Source organism: Haemorhous mexicanus, chromosome 8 (genome assembly GCF_027477595.1).
Source record: "Haemorhous mexicanus isolate bHaeMex1 chromosome 8, bHaeMex1.pri, whole genome shotgun sequence".
In the NCBI taxonomy this organism is placed as follows: Eukaryota; Metazoa; Chordata; class Aves; order Passeriformes; family Fringillidae; genus Haemorhous; species Haemorhous mexicanus.
The window spans coordinates 6,772,498-6,795,960 of NC_082348.1; the positions used below are offsets into that span (position 1 = coordinate 6,772,498).

General features: G+C 38.6%; 1 protein-coding gene across 1 annotated transcript in view; it reads right to left on the minus strand.

Moving 5' to 3' along the window:
* Positions 1-23,463, minus strand: part of MGAT5 (alpha-1,6-mannosylglycoprotein 6-beta-N-acetylglucosaminyltransferase) — a 112,302-nt gene that overhangs the window by 41,019 nt on the left and 47,820 nt on the right. The window contains exons 4-9 of the mRNA XM_059852582.1: positions 14,437-14,513; positions 12,889-12,978; positions 4,890-4,961; positions 3,652-3,813; positions 2,599-2,768; positions 1,584-1,718 (exon numbers count right to left, since the gene is read on the minus strand). Coding sequence (XP_059708565.1) covers positions 1,584-1,718; positions 2,599-2,768; positions 3,652-3,813; positions 4,890-4,961; positions 12,889-12,978; positions 14,437-14,513 — 706 coding nt within the window. The remainder of the gene's footprint in view (positions 1-1,583; positions 1,719-2,598; positions 2,769-3,651; positions 3,814-4,889; positions 4,962-12,888; positions 12,979-14,436; positions 14,514-23,463) is intronic.

Consider the following 23,463-nt stretch of genomic DNA (forward strand, 5'->3'; position numbering starts at 1 on the left):
AACTCATTAAAGAAAAGCTTAACTATATAAAGCAACACTGGGGCATCTTGTTCAGTCTTCAGTAGAAGATGAGGCAAAAATCTCTCATCAAAGACAAATGCATCCTTATCTATTTTTCAGTCAGGATATGGACTAGATGAGACTCCCTTCCAGTCCATGAAATGCAATGTTGTAGAAGACAGGCATTAAGGTACCTTTTTCTCCCCGAAAAGCCTCAAAAAATTCTACAGTACCTAAGGTACTTGAAGTTAAATGTAATTCTGCTCTCCTAAACAAGAAAGCACCAGCCTCTACCACAAAATAGTAATCAATGTAAAACAGATTGATAATTCAAGATGTAATGATTCTATGAAGAAAGAAAAATTGAATAGCTAATCTATAATCTCAATATATATTTCCATAGCTTTGTTACAGGATATACCAGACAGGTAATGCAAGCAGACAGGAAGAAACATTTAAAATTTATAGGAAGGGGATATTTAATATCCTGACCACAGTGCTGCATGTGATCTCCTAGTGACAATTACATCTGGCAGACAGACAAGTAACTGTTGCTGGGTGGAAAATGGGATTATCTCTATTAGCAGGCTCCTAAAAACTAGAATATCCATTTACTCCTCTGCTTCAAAAAAGAGATTAAGAGTAATCTGATCTGCAATGTTGATCACAGCACTCTCATTTAAAATTACACTGGAAAGATCCAATGCTCTAGAAAATCCTGAGGCTGAATGAAAACAGTTCTCTGCCATGAACACCTTCCAATACCTTCCTCCAAGTAGGATACACTGGACTTTGAGGATCACCAAACACAGCTAATCCTAGCAGGTACAGAAAATTCAATATCAGTAACTGAGATTTGAGTTTCTTTCATGCTGATGTGCATTTGTAAAATGCATGGGAGGCTTAATGATTTAAAGTTATTGACAAAAAGAAAAGAGGTTCTAAAACTGCAGATGTGAAGAAAGGTGCACAAAGTCATTTCTCGTGACCCTCATCTTCCATTTCAAATGGGAAGATGTGTATAGATTACAAAAGCAACAACAACTGCAGTTTATTCTTCAGACCTGCCCCTGAACTCTATGCTCAGTATCTCAAGGAATGGAACAGAAAATTGCACTGCAGTTGCTGGGCAATACAATTAGCACAGATAATCTCCACAATCATTGATCCAGTGTGCTTACTAACACCAAAAAGCAAAACACGCCTCTGGTATTCCAACTAAACAACAAAATGCTGTGATCTCTCAGCTCACCTACTAATCTACAGAAAAAACGGGGGGGAAGTGCAGGTAAAGAAAGCAGGGAAAGAGGGACAGAGATGATGTTTTATCAAGCGGAAAATTAGGATTTTTAAGATTAACAATACTTGAATCCAAGAATCTCAAGCTTGCTGGGGGGGATAATGATGGCATGCAAAGAACAAGTATTAGCCCCTTTAATCCCAAAAGCTAAAGACAACAGAAAAGTGCATTTTACTTTTAAACAAATTCATGTGAATGGACTTATTTCAGTATTTTGACATGTGCTATTCAACAAAAGCTCCTTAACAAAGCAGTTTAGAGGGCAAGTGAGTGTTGTACTTACTGGTAATGAACCCATGATGGACCAAGGGTTTTCTTAAACTGAGTCAGTCCCACAATATCAATGTAAATGAGTTCCACAATTTTATCCCCCTGGGTTGGGCAGCCAGATCTGTTACCTACAACCTTCTTCATGATCCTAAACAAAGCAAGAAGCAACAGGAAAAAGTATTACTTTCCAAATACCTTGAATTGATGCTGTCACACTATTTATTCAAATAATTCCAGTTTCCAAAAAAGTTTTACTCTTTTACTGTTTTGAAATTATGATCCATGTAAGAACACTGAAATGCTAGAGATGCTCAACATTTATTAAATGCAAAGCACTAATTTTCACTAAAAATCTCATCTAGTTTAAGCAAAAGAATTATATGTCTGAAATGCTTAAAAATGGGGTGCTTTGAAATAATTAAAAATAGTTTCTGCCTTCTATTGACAGCTTTATAGTATAAGAGCTCTCTATAAAACAATGCTGTCATTTAATTTAAAAAAGAAAGCTGCAGTCAAAGCACATGTGCTCAAGCTTCAAACAGATGTTTTATGTCTGGTGCTGAGCTACTTGGCAAAGCAGGACAAGGAAGAGTAAGGAGCAATTTGACCTAACACAAGCAATTAACTACATCAAAAGTAACATGTTTAAAGAACTTAAACCTTTATCTTAAAAAGAGATACTGAGTGAAGAGCAGCAGAAACTGAAGCAGAGGACACAGAATTAGGCTAGTCTGTAGCATTTCCCATTGCAGCTGGTTAAAGCACCTGGAATGTTAAAGACTAAGCTGCTTAGTTGGAATTTTACAACATTCATTTATGAAGTCCCAGGAGCCTGAAGCTACAATGAAAACACATTATCCTTTCCATGGCACATATACTTAGCTCATGAAAATAATCTTATCGTCTGCTTAGTGAATTATCACTTTCATTTTATGCTTCAAGAAATTATATACTGTTAATAGAAGCTTCAAGAGTTTACAATTCTTTTCTTCTAATTCTGGTTTCAAAAGCGAAAGTAATCTCCTTACTCCTTGAGCTCTGCCAGTGAAGCTGAAATCCTGATGTCATGGCCCAGTAAGTAGAGAGATGTAATTAAATCACTCCACTGGACTAATTCACCAAGTGGGCCACCGCTAAATGCATTTTCTGCAATCTTGAATCCAGATTCTTTTGTCAAAAGCCCCAAATGAACAAGGATCTGGAAAGAAAAGTCATATGTTTGAGTTATCGACATTAAACATGCAATTGCTACATATTACAGCAGTTTTTCTTTCTATTAAATTCCAACTATGGCCAAAAAAAAGTAAAAAAATCAAAGGAAACAAGCCAATACTTCCACCCAAATAATTTAATTTTGTAATGAATGGAAGGACTGAGAATCTTCAGCAAGGAGCTGAGCCACACAGGCTTAAGAGAGGGTAGAAATATGAACATACATGGGGCTGCTGCCACTCAGGACTGGCTCCAGGAATAACAAGGCAAGAAAGCAAACCTGTTGCTGTGTTTGCAACTTTTGGCTTGATCTTAACTAGTTAAGGCAATTAAAAAAAAAAAGAAAAATTAAATGAACTACACCTTTTCACTTCAGGTATCTCACGGCTTTAAAAATGAACTCATTACAAGAAGTTGAAACTGATCCAATCCAAAGTTTTGGTGAACTTTAAATCCACTCAAATCCAAACCCAAGATACACCATTTAGAGTCTCAATTTTGGACAACAAAGATGTACGGTTGTTGTTTCCATGACTACATAAAACACTCCAGTGTCATCAGCTTGCAGTAAATTCACGATTTCTCCCTTTAGAACATAAGTCTGTATTTAGTCTACATAGTCTCTATTTCATCCAAAACTATAGAGGTCAGAAAACTTAGTCCAAGACTGACTCATGCAAAACACATAAAACTATCTGTAAAGCAAACACCCATTGCAACAGAATTTCAAACAGCAAAATACTTCTTGAACAGGGTATAAACACGACCTTTTATATTTTCTGTTTCCATTCTGAAGCTACACCTGGAACAAAAAGCTTGACAGAGCCCATAGAACTGCAAGTTACATGAATAAAAGTGTTCTCATTTACCTTCTTTCGTTTTCTTTTCTCCAAATTTTGTTTTTCTGCAAGAGATTTAATGGCTTCAATCCAGGTATCAGCCATTCGTCGGATGCGCAACATCATCCACCTGAATTCCTCATGCCTTGACATCATTTTGTAGAGATTCTCAAAGTTGATACGAATTTCAGCCTTCAAGCAAAGCATTAAGAAACACCCTGAACATTAGTTATTCTTCAGCACACTTTACAGAAGTTAAAAAACTGCTCAAATGTGAGCTGTTTATAGTCCTCTTTAAAAAAAGAAATAGAAAAAAAGATACACTCCTAGCACGTTAAGATCTTAGTTCAAATATTAAAGATATACTTATACAGACACTTCTAAGCTACATAAATTACTGTTATTTTCATTAGTAGTACTTGGTAGCCCAGAATAAGTTTGCAATGTTTCACAATGCATTTATTTCTGCAGTATAAGATCTGCTATTGTTCACGTGCTTCAAAATGAGGTACAGGTATGTCTAAATCATAATACAGAACAGCAGGCTCAAGATTTGTATGTATCATAAATCTTCCAAACACAAAGGAGTCTCCAATTATACCAGAAAGGAAGAAACATTACTAGGGTATAAATTTTAAAGGAAATACTTGTTTTAAAGCTAGACTGTTCTAAGATAAACAGGTTTTAAAAAATGAGGCAGCCTATATCTATATTATGTAAGAAGTGTTCATATGCAGCCCAGCAATTATCTTAAATTATCTTAAAATGCCTAATTGCTACATAATTAGGCTGCAACAATTAAGAAACAACTCTGTGTGCTTACAGTATTTAATGGGAAAAAATTGGGAGTAATCAAAATGTTATTACAAACCTGAAATGGATATAAGCTTTTTCCATAAATGCAGCTTTGTAAAAAGGCCCATATTTTTGGGATAATAAAAAATGGACATTTTCACATATATTTAACACTGGTGAGCAGTTTGTGGATTTGTTATTTTTCTCAGTATCTGCATAGAATATTTCATAAATTTAAACACAAAAATGCTATTAATGAAAATCTACCAGCAAGAGCACAATACAATGACTGGATACACGAGCCACACATGTCAAGGAGGATTCCTTTCAGCTTTGAAGAATTGAGGAGTAAAACTTGTAAATTCTAATCTAAAAGCATTTATGAGGCACAGGATTCCAGGATATTTTGCATGAATTACAATTACTGAATTATTTCTCATGTTTGTCCTTATTAAGGACATGGTTGTTCTTACCACTGTTTTTTGATCAGTTTCTTCATTAGGATTTTTTGCTCTCCAAGGTAAACGAGGACACCAATTTTCAACCTGTAAAACAATCATATCAAAATAAATAATGTTGCTTTATTTTCAGCTTGACCAAAGCCTCCTCTCACTGCCATTATATTACACCTTTATGTTAACCTTAAATAAGTAATCAGCTGATAATGAGGTGATCATTTAAAGATAAAATTGCTTTTTTTTGCAGAAAAAGCTCGAGATTGCTGTTTGCAATTCAATGCTCTCTTAACCCAGCAAATTTGCCACCAGAAGTCACATTTAGATATTCATTTAAGATAATGAAAACAGAAGATCAAGGCAGAGGTCAGTTGTTAAATGCTCAAAATACAATTTCTTTGAGCAGTTCTAAAATGTTTTCAATAAGTTTTTTATGCTTCTACACCTTACAAAAATATGTATTTTGGAACATTTCCATCTCCCTAGAATACCTTTATAAAAAGACAAAGCTTGCTAAATCAAAGGATCAAAGTTCTATCTTGTAGCAATGCAGACCAAAAAAGTAAGAATCATTATAGAATCAAAGCCACCATGTTTGAAGGCTATAAATAAGGTAATTATAACATAAGGAAAAATATTCACAAGCATCAACAGCTCTGATTCTTAGAGAAACATGATCAATACAAATGCAATACTTCTACTATTGTCCACTAGAAAATAAAAAAGTACAAGAGGGAGTAGTCAGTGAAGAAACAGTGAATGGATGGAAGTCACTGAGAACCCCTGAGCTGTCCCCAGAGATCTGACCTGTTGTGTAGAATCCTTATTATTTATGTACCTTAAGAAATCAGACCACTTGCTCTGGGGAAGGAGGAATCTCAGTGTTGGAGGCAAACCCATGAAAACTGAAACATGACTGTACTGTGAAAAGGGGGAAATGCAAAAATTTATCAGCTGGCTAAGACACCCCATTGCTACTGATTGAGTTCACAACTCTCAGAGAACTGAAAGGCAGAGTTGCTTTTATGGCTCCTCCAATCACAGACCTGTCAAAACACAATTTTAGCTTAATCATGCTGCAGAAGCCTGGAGCATTACAGATTAAAGGCTTAAGATCACACCATATGATTGCCTAGAGGGCAAATCACATGAAAATAAATGAATAGCCATCCTAACCTCATTAAAGGGGAGAAATGTATCAACCTTGGGTTCCTCAGACAAATTATAAAAAAACATTTTGAATGCTATGACTTAACTTACTCAATGTGTTTAATATAACATTTGAAAGCAGGGACTTTTCAACTTCCTTTGAAACATCTGATTCTTCAGTGGTCTTCAACTCTGGAACCACACCAGAAAGTGTAGCAATTATCTATCCTAACTTTTACAGCTATAAAATTGTGGCAGAAAAGAGTTGCAAGCTCCACATTATAAATCATGCACAGTCACAAACTCTGGGTTTTTTTCTTTATTTTAATAGTACAAATTTTGCATTATTCCCAGCATTAGAACTGATCTAAATTAAGATATGACATTTCAAGGACTACTGTACGTGCCCCCTTTCTGACTTTATGTATTTCACATTGCACCACAAGGCATCCTAAAGGAATTGCAGATTTTTCAGGGCTGCCAAGGAGAGTTCACCGCATGCCTCACTGACTGAAAAACGAATACAGTTCTTTTGTGCTTTCAGAAATATTCCCTCTAGTCTAAAAATAAATTATAATAATTCTCATCACAAATAAACACTTAAGGAATAGATTCAAAGTAATATCAGTGTCTGCAGTTGGTCTGACTCCCATTTTTCCTTATTGATCTTTAGCAATGATAGCAGAAAGGATTATGATATCACTAAAGGGGGTCTAGATGAAAACTCCATCAGAAATATCCTTCAGCTTCGCAATTGTTTAGGTACAGAAGATAAACATACAACAAACCCTAATTTTGAGCAAGGTGAAGGAGGGCAGTGATGCTCATTTCAATCCTGCTCTTTAACGTGTTCATTTGATCATTTAAGACCAAACACTAAAGTTGCCTCAGAAGAAGGAACCAGGGCTCCTCTTGCCCATTTCCAGCACTGCCTTCCTCTCACTGGGTTACCATCAGCTCTTTCTCCAGCTGATTCTCTCCATAGCAACCTTCTGTTGTACTGCCATGTACATGATTCAAAAGGAAGGATGTGATACCAGACAGATTAGCAGTTAAAGATGACTGTGGGGAAGCAGCAAGTGCAGATTTGAAGACAAACCATTTTTTGGATGAGTGATATAAATGCTAAGCTATTATTCAGAACACACTATATTTATCTTTGTACTGTCATATTTTTGAATAAGACCAGCTGTGCCTCCTGTTCCTGGTATTGAATTCAATGCAAATCAAGGGCATTAGGTAGTCTTTGATCTTGCTCAGGAAACTGTGTCTACCTGAGAAGCCAAGTGTTCCCTACTTGGTTTGGAATCACATTAGTCACAGCACTGCCTGGAGTGTAAGTAGCCAGCTCCGTAAGGTTAAGTTGCACAGCAGCTTAAAAGTTCAAAATTTAAGTGCTACATGATTGCAGATACTAGAGAGGAGCTGGTGTTCTGAACTGCTCTGTGGTGTAAATGGCTAGGTTTAGGATGAAAAAAAAAAACCCAAACAAACCTAATAAATTTGATGAGTACTTGCTTTACAGAAGCTTTGCAGGTGTCTGTTCCAGTGACTCCTCCTTGAATGCAAGGCAAGACTGCAGCACTCGACTCTATTACAGAGCAAGTACTTCAAGCAAGGTTTTAAGAACCTGACAAACATCTGTAGCACTGGAGTAGTCTGAGCATCTTCCAAATTGAATCAAAGTATACTCTGCCAGCAGCTCTCCACATTCAAAATTTCAGAAAGACCTTTATGCTTTCAAAGAGTCACAGTGGGAGCTGAATAAAGCTGGAGCTGAAGGGCATGCTCTGAGCCCTTGGGATAATCTTCATTTTGGATTCTGCCACAGGGCAGGTGCAGCCCATCCACAGGGAAGCTAAAACAACTTTTGTTACACACCAGGTGAACACAGTGCTCAGTGTACTTCCATCCATGGTACAGCACTGCTCTTGAGCACAGGAGAAAATAACACAGAAACGAAATAATCCACTGCAATATGTGCTGAAAGAAAGTGCATCTTTAAATTTGTTAGGCAGTATGAAGGCAGGCAGTGAACTTGTAATGCCAGAAATCCCTTTGAGAATTTGATGTGAAAGGATTGCTCCAGTTGGGAAGGTGACTTGTTGAACTCCTATTTTTTGTCTCAGTGACAGAATCCCTTTGAAAGGGTTGCAGAATCTGTGACGTGCAAGCTGAGTGCCTGTCTGGTTAGTGGAATGGAGCAGGATACAGGCAGTTTTGGATGTGGCTGTTTCCAAAGGCAGTCTCAAATGTTGGCCACAGCCCTGGTGACAAGGCAGCACAACATCTCACACATCAACCAGCAAACAGCCCCTTGTCTGCCTTCAGCAATGTGCACTGTATTTGACTCCTCTCATACACTGGCATTTATGTCTTTTCCAACAAGTCATTAGAGGACTAATCCCAGTTTAAGGTGACAGAAGAAGAAAAAAATAAGAGCACAAATCACCCAAAATCAGGCCAATCCACCAACAGTAGTTCAGGGACAAAGTGCTGACTATCATTAGCATTTCAGCTTCTTAGGGACATATGTAAGATATCTAAATAAGTCTGAACTTCTGGTGATTTACATTTCAGACAACAACACTGGTTTTGGGAAATTTCTGAGTATTTGCATAGAGTTGAAAGAAGCTGGTTTGATGTTACATTACACTGAAGAAATGCAAATCATTAACTCAATGTCCAGGATTAGCAGCAGAAATTGTGGAAAGGGGACTTCCCCATGGACGTGAGCAAATTGCAGTAAACTAGAAAAACCACAAGGATTAAAGGAATCTCTAGAATTATGATACCCAGGAATTTTCACTAAATTGTGCCTCAGACTTTGGCTTGCACCCTGGAAACAAATCCATGTTCAAAATCACCTTTGGTTTGTGTTTTTCTGCTTTAGCCCTGAAAGCAGAAGTAAGAGTATGAAGGAAAATACTCCCAAGGACCAAATTATGCCTTGTGTTTCCATCAAGTCTGAAGGACTGAAAACAAGAATTCTCTCCAGCAGTGTATTAGCACACATGCAAAATCTACAGGAGTCTCACAGACTGGAACTCAAAATCAGTTTTAAATCTTTGAAGTGCTGGATTCCAAGATGGTACCAAAAATTACACATGCACCTGAAAGATGAGCTGGAGATCCAATGCCTGGGATTTTAGAGCTCCAGCAGGTAAGCACCAGTGTAATGGGAGGGGGTAACTTGTACCACAGCTACCAGCTGACCACCAGTCCCACTCCTGTGTGAAAAGCAGTCCACCCAGAGAAACATGGATGTAGATAAAGAAAATTTTAAAAAAGATCTAAAAACTCCCTCCACTTTCTCCACTTTTTTTCTTCTTTAAAAGCTTGGAAATAGTGTGAAAAACTCATTTTCTAGAAGATATTTTTAAAAGCTTCATTCTTCAGCTGCAAACTGACATTTTGCAGTGAAATATATTTTTGTACTGCCTAGAAATTAATTTTTTCACATTTCTGCCCAGAGGCAATGCTATCCCTGAAAATGATAACTGTGCCAATGCCATTACAGTGTTTAACAACTTCCTTTTTTCATAACTAAATGCTAAGTTTAAAAGTAAGTAACTCTTCTCTATGGGCATCACGGTTAAAAGGAAGCAAGTTTAACTTGCTGTTTAATGTTTGCTATTTCTAATCCCTGTCTGGCTCTGTATTCAAGAGAATGTAAGCCTGGTTTTATTCAGGCCATTTGTACCTCACTCACTCTTCAAAGACTCCAGCACAGTTTGTGTTCTGAGGACCAGAGGATGGAGAGGCCCTGGCACAGGGTGCCCAGAGGAGCTGTGGCTGCCCCATCCCTGGAGGTGTCCATGGCCAGGTTGGACAGGACCTGGAGCAACCTGGGACAGTGGAAGGTGTCCCTGCCCACAGCAGGGATGTCAGCAAGATGAGCTTTAAAGTCCCTTCCAACCCAAACCTTTCCATGGGTCTATGACCACACAGCTGCATATCACACCTCAGGAAAGATCCAGCGCCTGAAGCAAAACAGTGAGAAAGAAGAGCAAAAATTCTCTCAGTTTCACCTGCAAGTTTGCACAGGGGACAGCTTTAAACAAAAGGCAGAAACCTGGACATGCTGGGCTGGTTCTTGCTTTCCTTGGACTGCCACACTTGCCTCCCATTCTGCTCAAGCAGCCAAGACAGAGAGCAGTGCAGAAGAGCTGTTCCCAAGTTCCTGCAGGTGTTTTTCCCACCCAAAGCAAGGCAGAACTGCTGATACCTGCCCTTGAGCAGGCTCTTCAGGAGGGAACACCTGGGCCAGCCTGGATTTTGTCAGCACTGTTTCTGTTTTGCAGGCAATCATGGGGAAAACATAACTGGGCACATGGCTGATACCCAAAGGCTGGAGTTTATGCCAGCCTTTTGTTTCTAAGCCTTTACATAAACTGTGGACAAATTACTTTGTGTCTCTGTGGTTCTGACCCATATTACACACCAAAATGAAACATTTTGGGCTCCTTTGTTTACAAGTTTAAAATTACATTACAAAGAGTACTGGATGAGCATAATGTAACACCCTAACTGAACTGCTTCAGAATAAAAAAGTAGATCCCAGAAGAGTATGAAAGAGCACAGACACTTGTCACACTAGATTGTAGAGGTGATTTGAAGAGTGAAAGTAGATATATGCAGAATTTCATGCACATTGTTTTTCCAAACTGAGGTTGTACATAATGTGATGCATATACTGCATTTTGAAACATGCACATACACAACCATCTCAGTCTAACCTTGAAGTAAAAAAGAAAAATCTTAACAGTAATATCTTTTCCATTACCCTAATGCATTTTAATATTTTAAATCAGCAGTTCTGACTCGAGAGCTCTGTAGGCACATTTATCATTCAGCTGTGCAACCATGCTATAAACTGTCAACTCTTCATCACTGTCCACGTTGACAAATTACTCTTGCAACAGCATTTCCAAGTTATCCCTAGCAGCCAACACACCTCATAAATCCACATCATTGTACTGTTATTAGAATTTCATTTCATGCTTGCATTCGCAAACATTTAAGCTCTCAACCTCTGCTGCTGGACATTAATCATGAAATTAATCATAGGATTAAGAATGCCAAATTTAAACTCAAGGTTAATAACACACTCACCCAATATTAGTTTTACATTCTGTCATAAGAAAATACTCTAAGAGAAAAAAAAAAGGACAATACCTTTTTCTGAAGTTAACAAATATGCACACAGGCTAATTGCATTTTTATTCCTTCATGAAATGAAAAGTTGACCAAATTAAATATTGCTGCTTAAAGAAAAAATTCAAATCCCAAGACCCTTAAAAAAACCAACGATTTGGCCTCTGGAAGTCTGCTCACATTTGGCCATGAAAGATCAGTTATGAAAGAGCTAACAGCACCAACTGATTTTTCAAGACTGATGATAAGGGAAGATTCTCACGTAAAAAAATGGGATTTAACAGAAATGCAAAATAATAAATGTCATTGAAGAATATTAGAGTCTGGGGTTCAGTCGAGATACATCATCATTTTTAAGATATAACTGCATTAAAACCATAAGGCACCTGCTGGTTGACAGAATACTAATGACCAAACATAGTTCTTCTGATGCTAAAACAAAACCTTCTAGTAGAAACCTTAGATCAACTTCAGATGATTATGAAACCATATCTCTAGCCTCTATGATAAAGAAGATAAACAATATAGTTATCCTGTATCTTTTCCTTCTACAGCTTCACAGCCCATAAATAAATCAGCACTTGGTGCTAGAAATGGAATGAGTCGAAACTGTGAGAGTCGAATGTTGAATGAGTCAACCCAGCCTTTGTTATGCCTTCAGATAAATGTTTTGGATATGCATTTAACTATTGCTGCTTCAAGCACCACCCCCAAAAGTTCAATGACAGTCAACTGAGCAAATCAACAGAAACTGCTTTGATTACAACCAAGTCATTTATTATATTAGACTCAATATTTTTATCTCAGATATATAATTTAAAATCCCAGCCCAACCCTCCCAATCCTACAGAAGCCACAAAATTATTATTAGTTGCAATCCTGCAGCCACATTGGCTCTTTCAGTTCTTTGCAAGCAGTGAGCCACTGGATATCAATACTCCTTCTAAGATTAGTTGCCATAAGTTATCAAAATTTCACTTATAAGAAAGAAGAGGCTGAGTGATCAAATACACCTGACTATATCTGGTGCATGCACACTTCAAGCCAGTAACAGAGCTCATGAAAATTAACTGACAAAATTAATTCTTGGGAAAGAAGTGTTACCCAGGAAACAGAAAAAAAAAACCTCACCAGGACAAGCACCCTACTCAGCTGTGTACAAAACACCTCAGGCTGTGACAGGTACCAAAGGCTTTAGCCAATACAGCTGCAACTTCACTCAAAAACGTGACATTCAGGTTCTTTTTTTTTGTTCCTGCTAACAGATTGCACAATTCACAAACAGTCTCCGAGCAGGAAGTGGCCATGCTGCTCAGGACAATGGACCATCAAGCACCATTTTCTCATTTTGCCATTCCAAATGCCTCCCTATTAGTACCTCAGCAGCTGCATTAAAAGCAACAGAAAAAGTGTTTGAAGGCAAAGATCTCTGACTGAGCTTCACATGCAGGTTTAACAGGATACCCACATGGCCTCCCTGGAGAGCTGCTACTCACATCACTGCAGTTACAAACATTAGAATTCTTCAGGCTAGAAACCCCTGCAGAGTTCATGAATAATAGCAACACGCTTAATAATTCAGTTTTAATAACTTTTTCCTCTTTAGCCAATTATTCTGAACAAAATGATGATTTCTTTTGAGAAAAGTACAGTTACCAAAGCTATGAAGGCAATATGATGTTCCCCTTGTGCAGATGAGAAGATTACTGACCTCACTGAGGTAAATAAAAAAGGAGCATGTGGACCCATCTACACCGTAGCTCGCATAACAGGGATCCGATCGCCACATATCTCTCATCCACTGCAACACAACAAAAGACACAAAAGTTTATTAGGTTAAAGTACAACAAAATAGCTCTGTTTCACACCCAGGAATAATGGAGGAAGTGGTAAAGTGCCTATAAATATCACAAATGACAAACCAGGAATTTTATCAATGATTAGCAGCACTGTATCCCTGCATTCAGTAATGCTGGGGAAGCAACAGCACAGCAGATGTGAGCACAGCTTACACAAACTGGCAGCCAGGCAAGCAGAGACAAATATCAGAAGGAGAATAAAACTGGGATCCAGACATTTGGCTCTGGCTGGAGTTGAATGCATTGTGTGCTCCCCACCATGACATGCTCCCTCTAGAATTTTACATATCCTTTCAGTTACCAAGACTGAAATCTGCCATTTCTGCAGAAGCAAGTAATTCATTTCAGTTCATATTTCAATATTCAAATAATGTATTACATAGTTACTATGCAGCCTGTTTGCCAAACAGATCAAAACACAGATCAGAGATTCAAAATGTAGAGAGTTTTAATTTAACAAATACTTGGATATTTAGGCAAGCAGAAATTTTACTATTGTCCACCACTAATCAGAGAGCCACAGAATGGTTTGGGTGGGAAGAGAGCTTAAAGATCATCTCATTCCAATACACCTGCCATGGGCAGGGGCAGCTTCCATTAGACCAGGCTGCTCTGAGCCCCTTCCAACCTGGTCTTGAACTTTTAGAGATGGGGCATTCACAGTAACAATCAGTATCCCTTACATTCGAAACATATCTTGGGGAAAAAAACCCTTAAAAACCTCCATCTCTGGAAGTTTGCTGGAGTTTGTGTCTTCGTTTTTGTTGCCTTTTTCTTCTTTCCTTTCCAGCTAAAGTCTGATGGGTTGTAATATTTAGCCTTTCCAAGTGCATTATTAGTAAAATACAGGACTTATGTAGAATGCACTGTGAATCCCAGAATTCTGGTTGCACACTTAGGCACTGCCTATTCTTGATCAGAGGAGGCAGAATGTTTTCAAGGGAAAAGGGGAATAGAGGAACCACAGAGACCTGTGGGCAAAGAGATGAAAGAAATGCAAAGAAACATTATGCTGAAAAAGGGGCTGGAGTGAGGTACCCACAGAATCACAGTCCTGGGGCAGGAGAACACCAAATTACTCATCATGGGGAGGAAAACAGGGCTTTTCCAAAAGGAGAAGTTTCTGAATAACAAGATAGCATTCAAACAATAAGGCTTTTCAGTAAATAATATAGAGTTTAAATATGGCAATTTTCCCTGTCTTATGAGGATGTCACTTTATTTCTCTGCAGCAGTAGTATTAAAGGCTTGAGGTGAGAAATGCTGCAGTGACACACAGTCCTAAATATCCTATTTTTTTGACTCAGTTGATCTTGTTTAACACTGCTGAGTAGAGACCTCTTGCAACATATGTTCCATTTTTAATAGAATGCACGTAAGATTAAAACCAGCTCACTTACCTTTATTTTCCCTTCACAGTGAGGAAAACCATCCATAGGAGGCAATTCACACTGTTCCTGGGCTCCATTTATGAGATCTAAAGAGAAACACAGACCATAACTGAGCTTCATTTCACAGTTCTGACAGATAGCCTGATGAATCCTGCCTTTTATTTTCATGAATCCACAGCCCAGACTGACTGAAGGGTCCTACTGGGTAATATTTGTTACAACATTAAAACTCAGTGTGCTCCTTTTTGACCACACGAGAAAATGGCTGCATAGATTTCAACTCTGACTTGAAGTGAAAGTGCTCAATTACAAAAATCAATCAATGAGGACTCAAAAATTAAGCTAACCCATACTGAAAATAACAAGAAGAAAATAATTTCCTACTCAAAGTGTGCTTGAAACTACTAAATTGCAACAATTTGTTTTCATTTGTCAAACATTTATAGGATGTATATGGCTCTTAAACATAAAACTAGTTTTTCAAGCTCTGCTATCACTTTATCAAATACCCACAATCTGAGACTTGGCATCAGATATATGACCCAATTAATAAATGTTGCAATATGATCCAATTTAACAACTGAGTAGCACTACATCCCATCTCACAAGAAATATTTCCTATGGTCTTCCAAGGTTTTTTTTTTTTTTCCTTCTTTTTTGCCCATTTTAATTTTTTTATTCATTCTACATTATTGCAATGCATTAAAGACTGTAATAAAGAGCAAGATTTCTAGCCCATGACCAAGGAAAAAGCAGCAGTTTTAAAGGACATTACCCCTTCAGCTCCAAGGGACTTTCTTAGAAGAAGCCTCTAATGCAGGCCTTTAAGGCAAGAAAAATTATTACCATGGTGGAGAGATTCTTGCCAAGGGCAGTGGAGGAGGTTTTCAATTTAGGTAGTTCATCCCACAGCTATCTAAATTATACCTGCATCATTTCTGGCTTTTTCTACAGGCAAGAATCAAGATCATTAAAGTCAGCCAGCCATCAACCTGGGAACACTTTATACTGTGGCAGTAACTGTGCACAATTTCATCCAGAATATGCTAATTAGAGTGCCCAAAAGAAAATACAAAAAAAGAGTAGCAGTATTAGAATAAAATGGTGACAAAAAATCTGTGGGTAAAAGTTAAAATGTTGCATTATATTTTTATATGCAAAACCCACAACCTGATCTATTTTCCATTTTTTTGCAAATAGCTTCTTTTACAGATAAAACTTGAAATGTGAGCCAAGCATTGCAAAATGAACTTGATGGGGGAAAGAAGAGCCATGGCAGGAAGTCCCCACTTCTTTGTCAGTCTCTGCAGCAGGAGAGATTTGACAAACTGAGCTGTACTGCCAGGGACAATAGCACTGAAGCAAAGTAGTTTGTACAATGACTTTGTAATTTCAAATCAATAAGCACTTTCAAAATATTCTGCCTAACTTCTAATCCTTGTGGGGTTCTTGCAGACCACACCACCGACATCTAAGGCTCTGATTTCTGCTCTGAAACATACAGAGTAGAAGATACAAAGCATGCATACAGATAGCAGCAATTTGAAATATATTCTCAATTCAGTCAGTAGAGCTACATAATAATAGGACTATTTTCTTCACTGCAGTTCAGGAATCAGACCTTCCACTTGCATTACACCAGATTCAGTACCTGAGATCTAACAGTAATAAAGAGGCATGGTTACTATATGGTAATTTTCAATAATCAGTAAAATTCCATTAGAAGACCTTTTTGGTCTAAAAGAGTTTGTGGGCTTTTCTTTTTTTCCTCTCTCCTCCAAACTTATAAGTCTGAATGCAAAATAACAGTTTTACATAAGGCATGTCAATTTCAAGATCTTCCTAAAAGAAAAAAAGACCTCTGAAATCTCTGGTACAACATCATAGATGCAGCATAACCCTAGAAAAAGTTTAACTTTCAGCACCATACTAAATTTAGGGTGGAAAATGCTGAATGCCTGGGTATAGCTTGCCAACAAGAATGAGCCATGAATTTTGTCATTTAAAATAAAAAAAGTCTTCTATCTCAAGTTAATTATGCTATCATATGATGGCTTTCCTCTTCAGAAGGTTAGTCAAGCAAATCCTCTCTTCTACTTAAGTCCTATTAAGTACAGGGTAATACATAAGCACAAGCTATAATTCCTTATTTTACAGTACACAGTGCCAAGTCTATCACTTATTCCATATTTCATTTTAAAGTGGATTTCATGGCCTGTTAAAGAAAGAAAAGATGGAGGAAAAACCCCCAAAATCCAGACAACAGCCTGATTTTTGGTAAATACACAACTGCAGTTTACATGTTTGCTTCTGTCACGTGTGAACACATTCTCTGCATCCCAGTGTGTTTTTGTTGAGAGGCAAAGACCTTTGCTGCTGTTCATTACTCACAAGGTTTTAGAGGATCCCTGTATTTGCAAGATCTACCTGCTAGAATAAAACCCCTCTTCCAGCAGTCACACACTGCACCAGCCTCACAATTCCACAGCTCCCATCAGCCGTGGCAGAAGCACACAGACACTTCCCAAGCACACACCCTGCCAGCCCTCCCTGCTCCAAGGAGTAAAAAGGAAGAGACAGACATTTTTCTCAGCACAAGCTACAGACTTCTCAGGCTTCTGGTCTGCCCTCTGGCCAGCTGCACTAAGGTTTTTTCAGAGCAGTCCCACTATTGCCCTTCCACAGGGATGGGTTACACACAAACAGAGCATGGATCTCTCCAGGCTAATCTGTCTGTACAGGGAACATGGAACACTAATGCCCACCTTAATCACCTCTAACCATGTTGAAATATTAATGTGTCTGGGAGTATTAGCAAGAGTATCTGACATATTTCCTCCTTCTTGCCAGCAACAGTAAACACTCCTAGGATTCACCTTCCTCAAAAAATGTTCATGTTTTTCCTCCACCATTGTCCACAGACAGAGGAGATGCTTCACATAATCACCAGCTCCCCACTCCCATCTTCCCATCCAGCCTTACCATGGATCTATATCCCAAACATCTGCATCAGCTTTCACTTACTGCATTCTCAGCTATTAATCAGGTAATAGCACAGTGAAGGCAATTCTATAAAACTTAAATATAAACAGTCCCATTAAACAATTTACATAAAACTGCTATCCAGAGCAGGAAAAAATGAAACAATATGTGCATACAAGAGGAAATGAATGTGAAAGAACAGGAGAGGGAACAGAGAAATCCAATTCTGTTCCATCTGAGCATTGCCTAGAGAAGCAGTCTTTCCTCCGTGCCCATGAACAGCACGCCAGCTGATGCAGTCAGACTGGAAACACATCTACATCAAGGACTGCTGTCCAAAGCAACACCTGCCTGCAGAAATGGGCAAGTCACTGCTGGTTTCTACACATAAGCCTGAGAATTCAGGGCAGAGCTCTGAACTCCCCAGTGAATAATCCTGACAGTTCCAGTCAACTACCACTTGCTCTGGTCATGCCCTTTCTTCTTGGCCACTGGCAGTGGGAGTTCTAGCTTGAGAAGCATCCCTCCCAGTTTTTTTCTTAATGACCAGACCCTGTCTGAAGAACTACATTTCTGCTCCTCTTGCTGCTCATTTGAATTCAGCATGGAGGTGTGCTTGAGCTTGTTGGTAACACCTCACAGCTGGCTCTCCTTAAAGAGGAATCCAGAGGTGAACAAATCTTGTGTTTCCCATGAGCAGCTGAGACCAAGCTCAACAGATACCAGCAATTCACACTTCTGAGTGTGATCCTAAAGACAAGGGAGATGAAGAAGTGGAACCCTGGGGATGCCAATCTACACATCAGGATGTTCCAAAGCATGAAAAGCAAGCATTAACATACAAGTCAAGACTTGGAAGTTTTTCATCATTTGGAGATAAAACCCCAAACCCTAATATCTCATGAGGATTCTTGCTAAAAAGTCGGGATAGTTGTGTTATGCTGTTAGCAAATTCAGGTTGGATAATTCTTTCCTGAAGGGGGAAACTCCATTAAGCCAGACATGAAAGTTACTTTTGTTGGAAAATAGTATTTGAGAAACCACAAGAATTTTTACCCTTAATTAGGATGTATGTAATTTAAAATTCAAGATCTGAAATCTCCTTTCCCACCCAAAACTTAGAACTTAGAGCCAAAAAAAGTTAGAAATACAGCTGTCAAGTTAGTACAAAACAACAGCAGTGAATAAACACACTTTTTTCTCCTAAACTTTGTGTGAGCCATTATATTAATTTATGTTTTACACACACCTAAGTGGTTTTGAATTCATGCAAACCTTATCTCCTCTTGACTGCTGCTATGAAAAGGCATAATTATTAAACATTTTTCTCATATGATGTTACATTAGAAGTCAATGCATTAACAAACTAAAAACATGAATATAGCACATTATAAACTAAAAGCATGCAGTTGGTACAGATCATCCTAGGAAAAAAAAAAAAAAGAAAACTATTGATAAAACACCCACCAACTGCAGATTTTAAAAAACCTCTTTAAATACTGTTTGTGAGGTCCTGGGATATTTAAAATATAACTACCAAACTCCATCCTCATGTTTAGAAAGGAGCCATATGTTCCCTTCACAAATGATCTACAGCTTTGCATCAGACGTCTTTGGAGCACAGCAGGTGAACCTGAACTTGTGAACAATCCTCAGTTGTTTCAGTGCAAAGTCTGGCACGTCAGCATCAACCACGGGGCACATCTGAGCTAAGCCACCAATCCTGCCCTGGAAAAGAAGCTTCTCTCTTGCTGCTTGCCATGAGCACTGCACCTGCTAAAGCCCCAGGCCTCCAGCACCTAAATACCAGCTCACAGATGCAGCTCTTCATTGCCTCCTGCATTTCAACTCCACAGGTTTTATTTGTAATAGGGAAGGTTTACAACACCCACGTTGAGAATGATGTGGCTAAAAGCACAGTCTGTGGTAGGGAATTGATTTTTGTTTGCTTTCAAGTTGCTCTTTAATAAAACAGTAAAAATGAGCAATAGTAAGTGCTACATGCATATTTCCTCCCTTTCCTACGTTGCACATTCTTCAAATAATGTGCTTTGTAATAGGCTAAAAAAATTCTGCTTCAATTTTCCTCCATCAGACAGTTAGGAAGTCTAGAAATATTCCACTAAGACAGTACTCTGAATAAGAGTTATAATTAGTCACTCAGCAGTGAGTGCTGTTTGATAGGTGCTCTGTTTGTCATAAGAGTTTTAAAATAGCAATATTGGTTATAGCAAATGAAAAGGCTGCAATACAGCTGAGAATGCAAGCTGACACCAGCAGCCTATCAACACTGCTAAGGACCAGCTTGGTGTTCTTCTGAGAATAGAAACGTATTAAGAATTTAACACGACACTAAAAATGATGTACTTTGGAACCTTGAGGCTTAAAATCTGATTTTCAGACTAGCACATATTAAAGTATTTTTGATGATATGCAGCATAGATAATAGCTCAAGTCAAAAGTGTTCCCATCAGCAGATTTCATAAAGTACAGAACCTCTCTAGTATTATAAGGTCAGAGTAATCACATCCGATCAAATCTATTCACCAATTTTATCTCTGTTCTCCTTCTGGGTTTGATCATTAAATATAAGTACTATTCTTACTTTAATTCACGAAACTGTTCTCTTGTTTCTATTTCAGTCCTGAAATCTGGTATCTGTGGTTAGGCACAGACTGTAGTTAAGGCTGGTTTAGTTTGTGTAAGGTCTTCTTTCCTTTCTCCAACTAATTAACACATTCTCAATTCAATTCACATTTTTCATCTCCAGCTGGTAAGATTTCTTTAAAGAGAGAATTTGCAGTGTGAGCTGAAAGCACTAACAACATATTCAACCAAACGAGCTAAAGGTTTCAAGATTTTAAATGCAGAGCACAAAATGCTTTCTACCAACATTTTAGTGACTTCTGTAGCAAAGTGTTGGTATGATTTAAAGAAAATTAACTTTTCTACCTCTAGTCCATCCTCACACAAGCTGTGCTGCTGTGTGCCATTAGCACTGCTGAAATCAATGCAGTGTTAGGAGAATTCAAGTAGTAGTTAAGTGGTTAATCAAAATGCAGCCCAGGGGACCACTGAGAGCCCCCTTCAGCATTATTAACACAGCTTTGCACTGCAGTGGAAAATATTCACCAGTGGTCCTCTGCACACACCACACTGTGCTGTGACAGCCAGGTTTGAGGGCACACAGAACTCCCCAGCTCCACACAACTGCCTTTGTGGGAGGGGGGGAAATCCTAATAAATACACATGTACAGTGTGGAAAAAGAATACAATGAATTAGGCACAATAAACACGAGTCAAAGCAAACATCACCTTCAGGAAGCTGCTATCTTGACTATCAGAGCCAGTGCAGTCCCACACCCTGCTACAACTGGTACACACTGGTACACACTGGTGCCCTGGGGGGACAGTCACTGTACTCTGAGGCACAACACACCGTGCTGACTGAAGAAAAGCCTACTTTAGTCCTCTCAAGACAGGAGGGCAGCTTTGGAATTTAAACCAATATGCAGTATCTTAGCTTCTTTAATCTCTGCAAGTACAGGGCTATGGTGGAACTGTGGTTGCAGACTGCTAAACCCAACGAGGCTGTGTAACAAAATTAATCAGAGAGCCATGGAAACAAATCCACTGATCCTGAGGTTACCTGAGTCCTTCCCCCCTGACCTAAAAGGCTTCAGTGTGGCTGCCCCAAGGCTTCAGGAATAAGGACATGGAAATACCATGACAAAGGTCCTTCTCACCATAGTAACATTATAAAAAAAAGCCTTCTTGTAGCATTGCCAAAGCTGACTTGTCAGCCTGCCTCGCTACATATTCAGGAAGGATGCCAGATATCTGACATGCATTCAAGCCATCATGTCTTAAATGACAAGTATACACTGAAGTCTGCTCTTAATGAGTGACTTGAAAGATGCTAAAACTGAAGTTGTTAAAAGGGAACTGAACAGCCAGCACAGCAGAACAAGTTAATGCACAAGGCAGAAAAGCTATGGAAGCTTTGAACAGATACACCAGCAATGTCCTCCCTCACTGTGCAGTGTTCCATGCAGCAGCCTGAGCCTGGGCTGTCCTTAGGCTCTGCAAGGGTCCTCCCAGCACCCCCTGTGTACAAGGGGAAGGCTGAGGAGGATTTAACACAGACCTTCACTGGCTCATTTTTGTGGGATCAAAGATACACAATTAAAATCATTCAAAGCAGCACTTTTCAAGGCAGAAGAATGTTTTGTAAACAACCAGTCTGGCAGAGCTTTCAGTACAATTATTATATCTGGGGTGTTAGATGGTCAAGATCGTCAAAAATTTAGCTTGTCACTGAACAAGCACAGAAAGAGCAATGACCACCTCTAAAGAAACCCCTCCCACAAAACACTAATCCCACTCCCACTGCTTACCAAAAATATCACGTGAAGAAAACAGAGGACTGATTCTCTGATCATGTTTGTGCAGATTTCCCTATCTGATGAACCATGATAGTGCAATTCTGTCCTACAAAAATCAAGGATTTCTTTTATCGTTATTTTAGAAAAGCACAACTGTTAAAAACTAAATTGCCTAAACCAAACTGATCTTGTGTCTGTCACATGGAACCAAAGATGCAGCTACAACAGTAGCAGCCCTGTAGACAAGCTCTGCTGCAAAATGCCATGGTTTTGTATTTCCCCATTTCTGTTTAATCATATCTACAACATCAACTTTAAATCTGCTTAGGTGTCATTTGTGGCAGTGCCTCAAGGCTTCCTGTTCTAAAGGCTGATGAGAACTCTTATGTCCTAGGCACTCAAAGTTTAGATTAATACTTTCCTGTGTGATGGGAATATATTACTTCCCACAGATGCAAAAAGGATGGCTATCAAATATCTCAGAAGCTTTTCAGATACAACTTAGATAAATAGAATAAAGAGAGAGAAGGAAAGACATTTTTATTGCTTTTGAAACCAATCAGCCAAAGCTTTATAAGCATCTTTATATTATTGCATGATGTAACTCCACTGGAAGCAGGATTCTTGTACAAAAGTCTGCTAATGACATTGCACTGTTTCACTGACAAATAAGGCTATAAAACACAATTTACTGCAGAGTTTTGAGCAGCAACTCAAGTAGCCTTCAAAAAGATGATCAAAATTACTAAACATTATGTTAACCAGACACTTCACAAACACTATGGTTGTCCAGACAGAAAGACCAAAATTATTAACAATTGCTAACATGAATTTGTCTAAAGTCAGCATTAAAATATTACAACTGGTAAAGAGAGGCAGGGTAATCCTAACATGCTTGTTGTGATCACTTCGTAGTGTAACAGGTGAATGTTATAAAGAAAAATATCATCTGTATTTGTACACATACCTCTTTCAACTCCAGTAAAATGACAAACTGTTGGGTAACAAAATGCCTTCACCACAATTTTCACATTACCTCAATTGCTCTAACACAATTGAAAAGGGATGTTATTGAAATATTACAGACAAAACCAACATTGGTATTATCACAATGCCCTCACCTAGCTTATTTTCTGAACAATTCCTTCCCAACAGAGAAGATACTTATATTACAATTATGCTGGAATCATATGGCTTCCAGAATGTGCTGTCAGGAAACTGCCACGAAGGAAGAAGTAGAGACAAGTTTTTCATTTCCATTTGGCTGCCTCTGATCTGAGTAATTGCCACTGATTGATTCAAATGGATGAAGAACAGGCACTTCAAACAGGGATTAGGTTCAAACTCTAACCCTAGGTACTAGCCAGTCCAGAGGTACCTGAGCAGTGACATCATCCAGCCATCAGCACAATGCATTAATCTAACCTTAAGGAGCTCTTACCTAAAGGTTTTTCCTGTTGCTGCTGTTTAATGGCTGCTTCAGACAATTTAAACACAGAGTACCAGGAGTCAAAGGTAAAAAGCCTGTGGCTCTGATGAGAGGAATTGTCTTCTTTGCTACAGAGCAAGCCTCAGGCAGTACAAAGTAATGCTAACACTGCAAATGGAAAACTCTTACCAGGCTCCTTCAATGTTGCTCCTGAATAGCAAAATTGTGAATCTAGCCCAC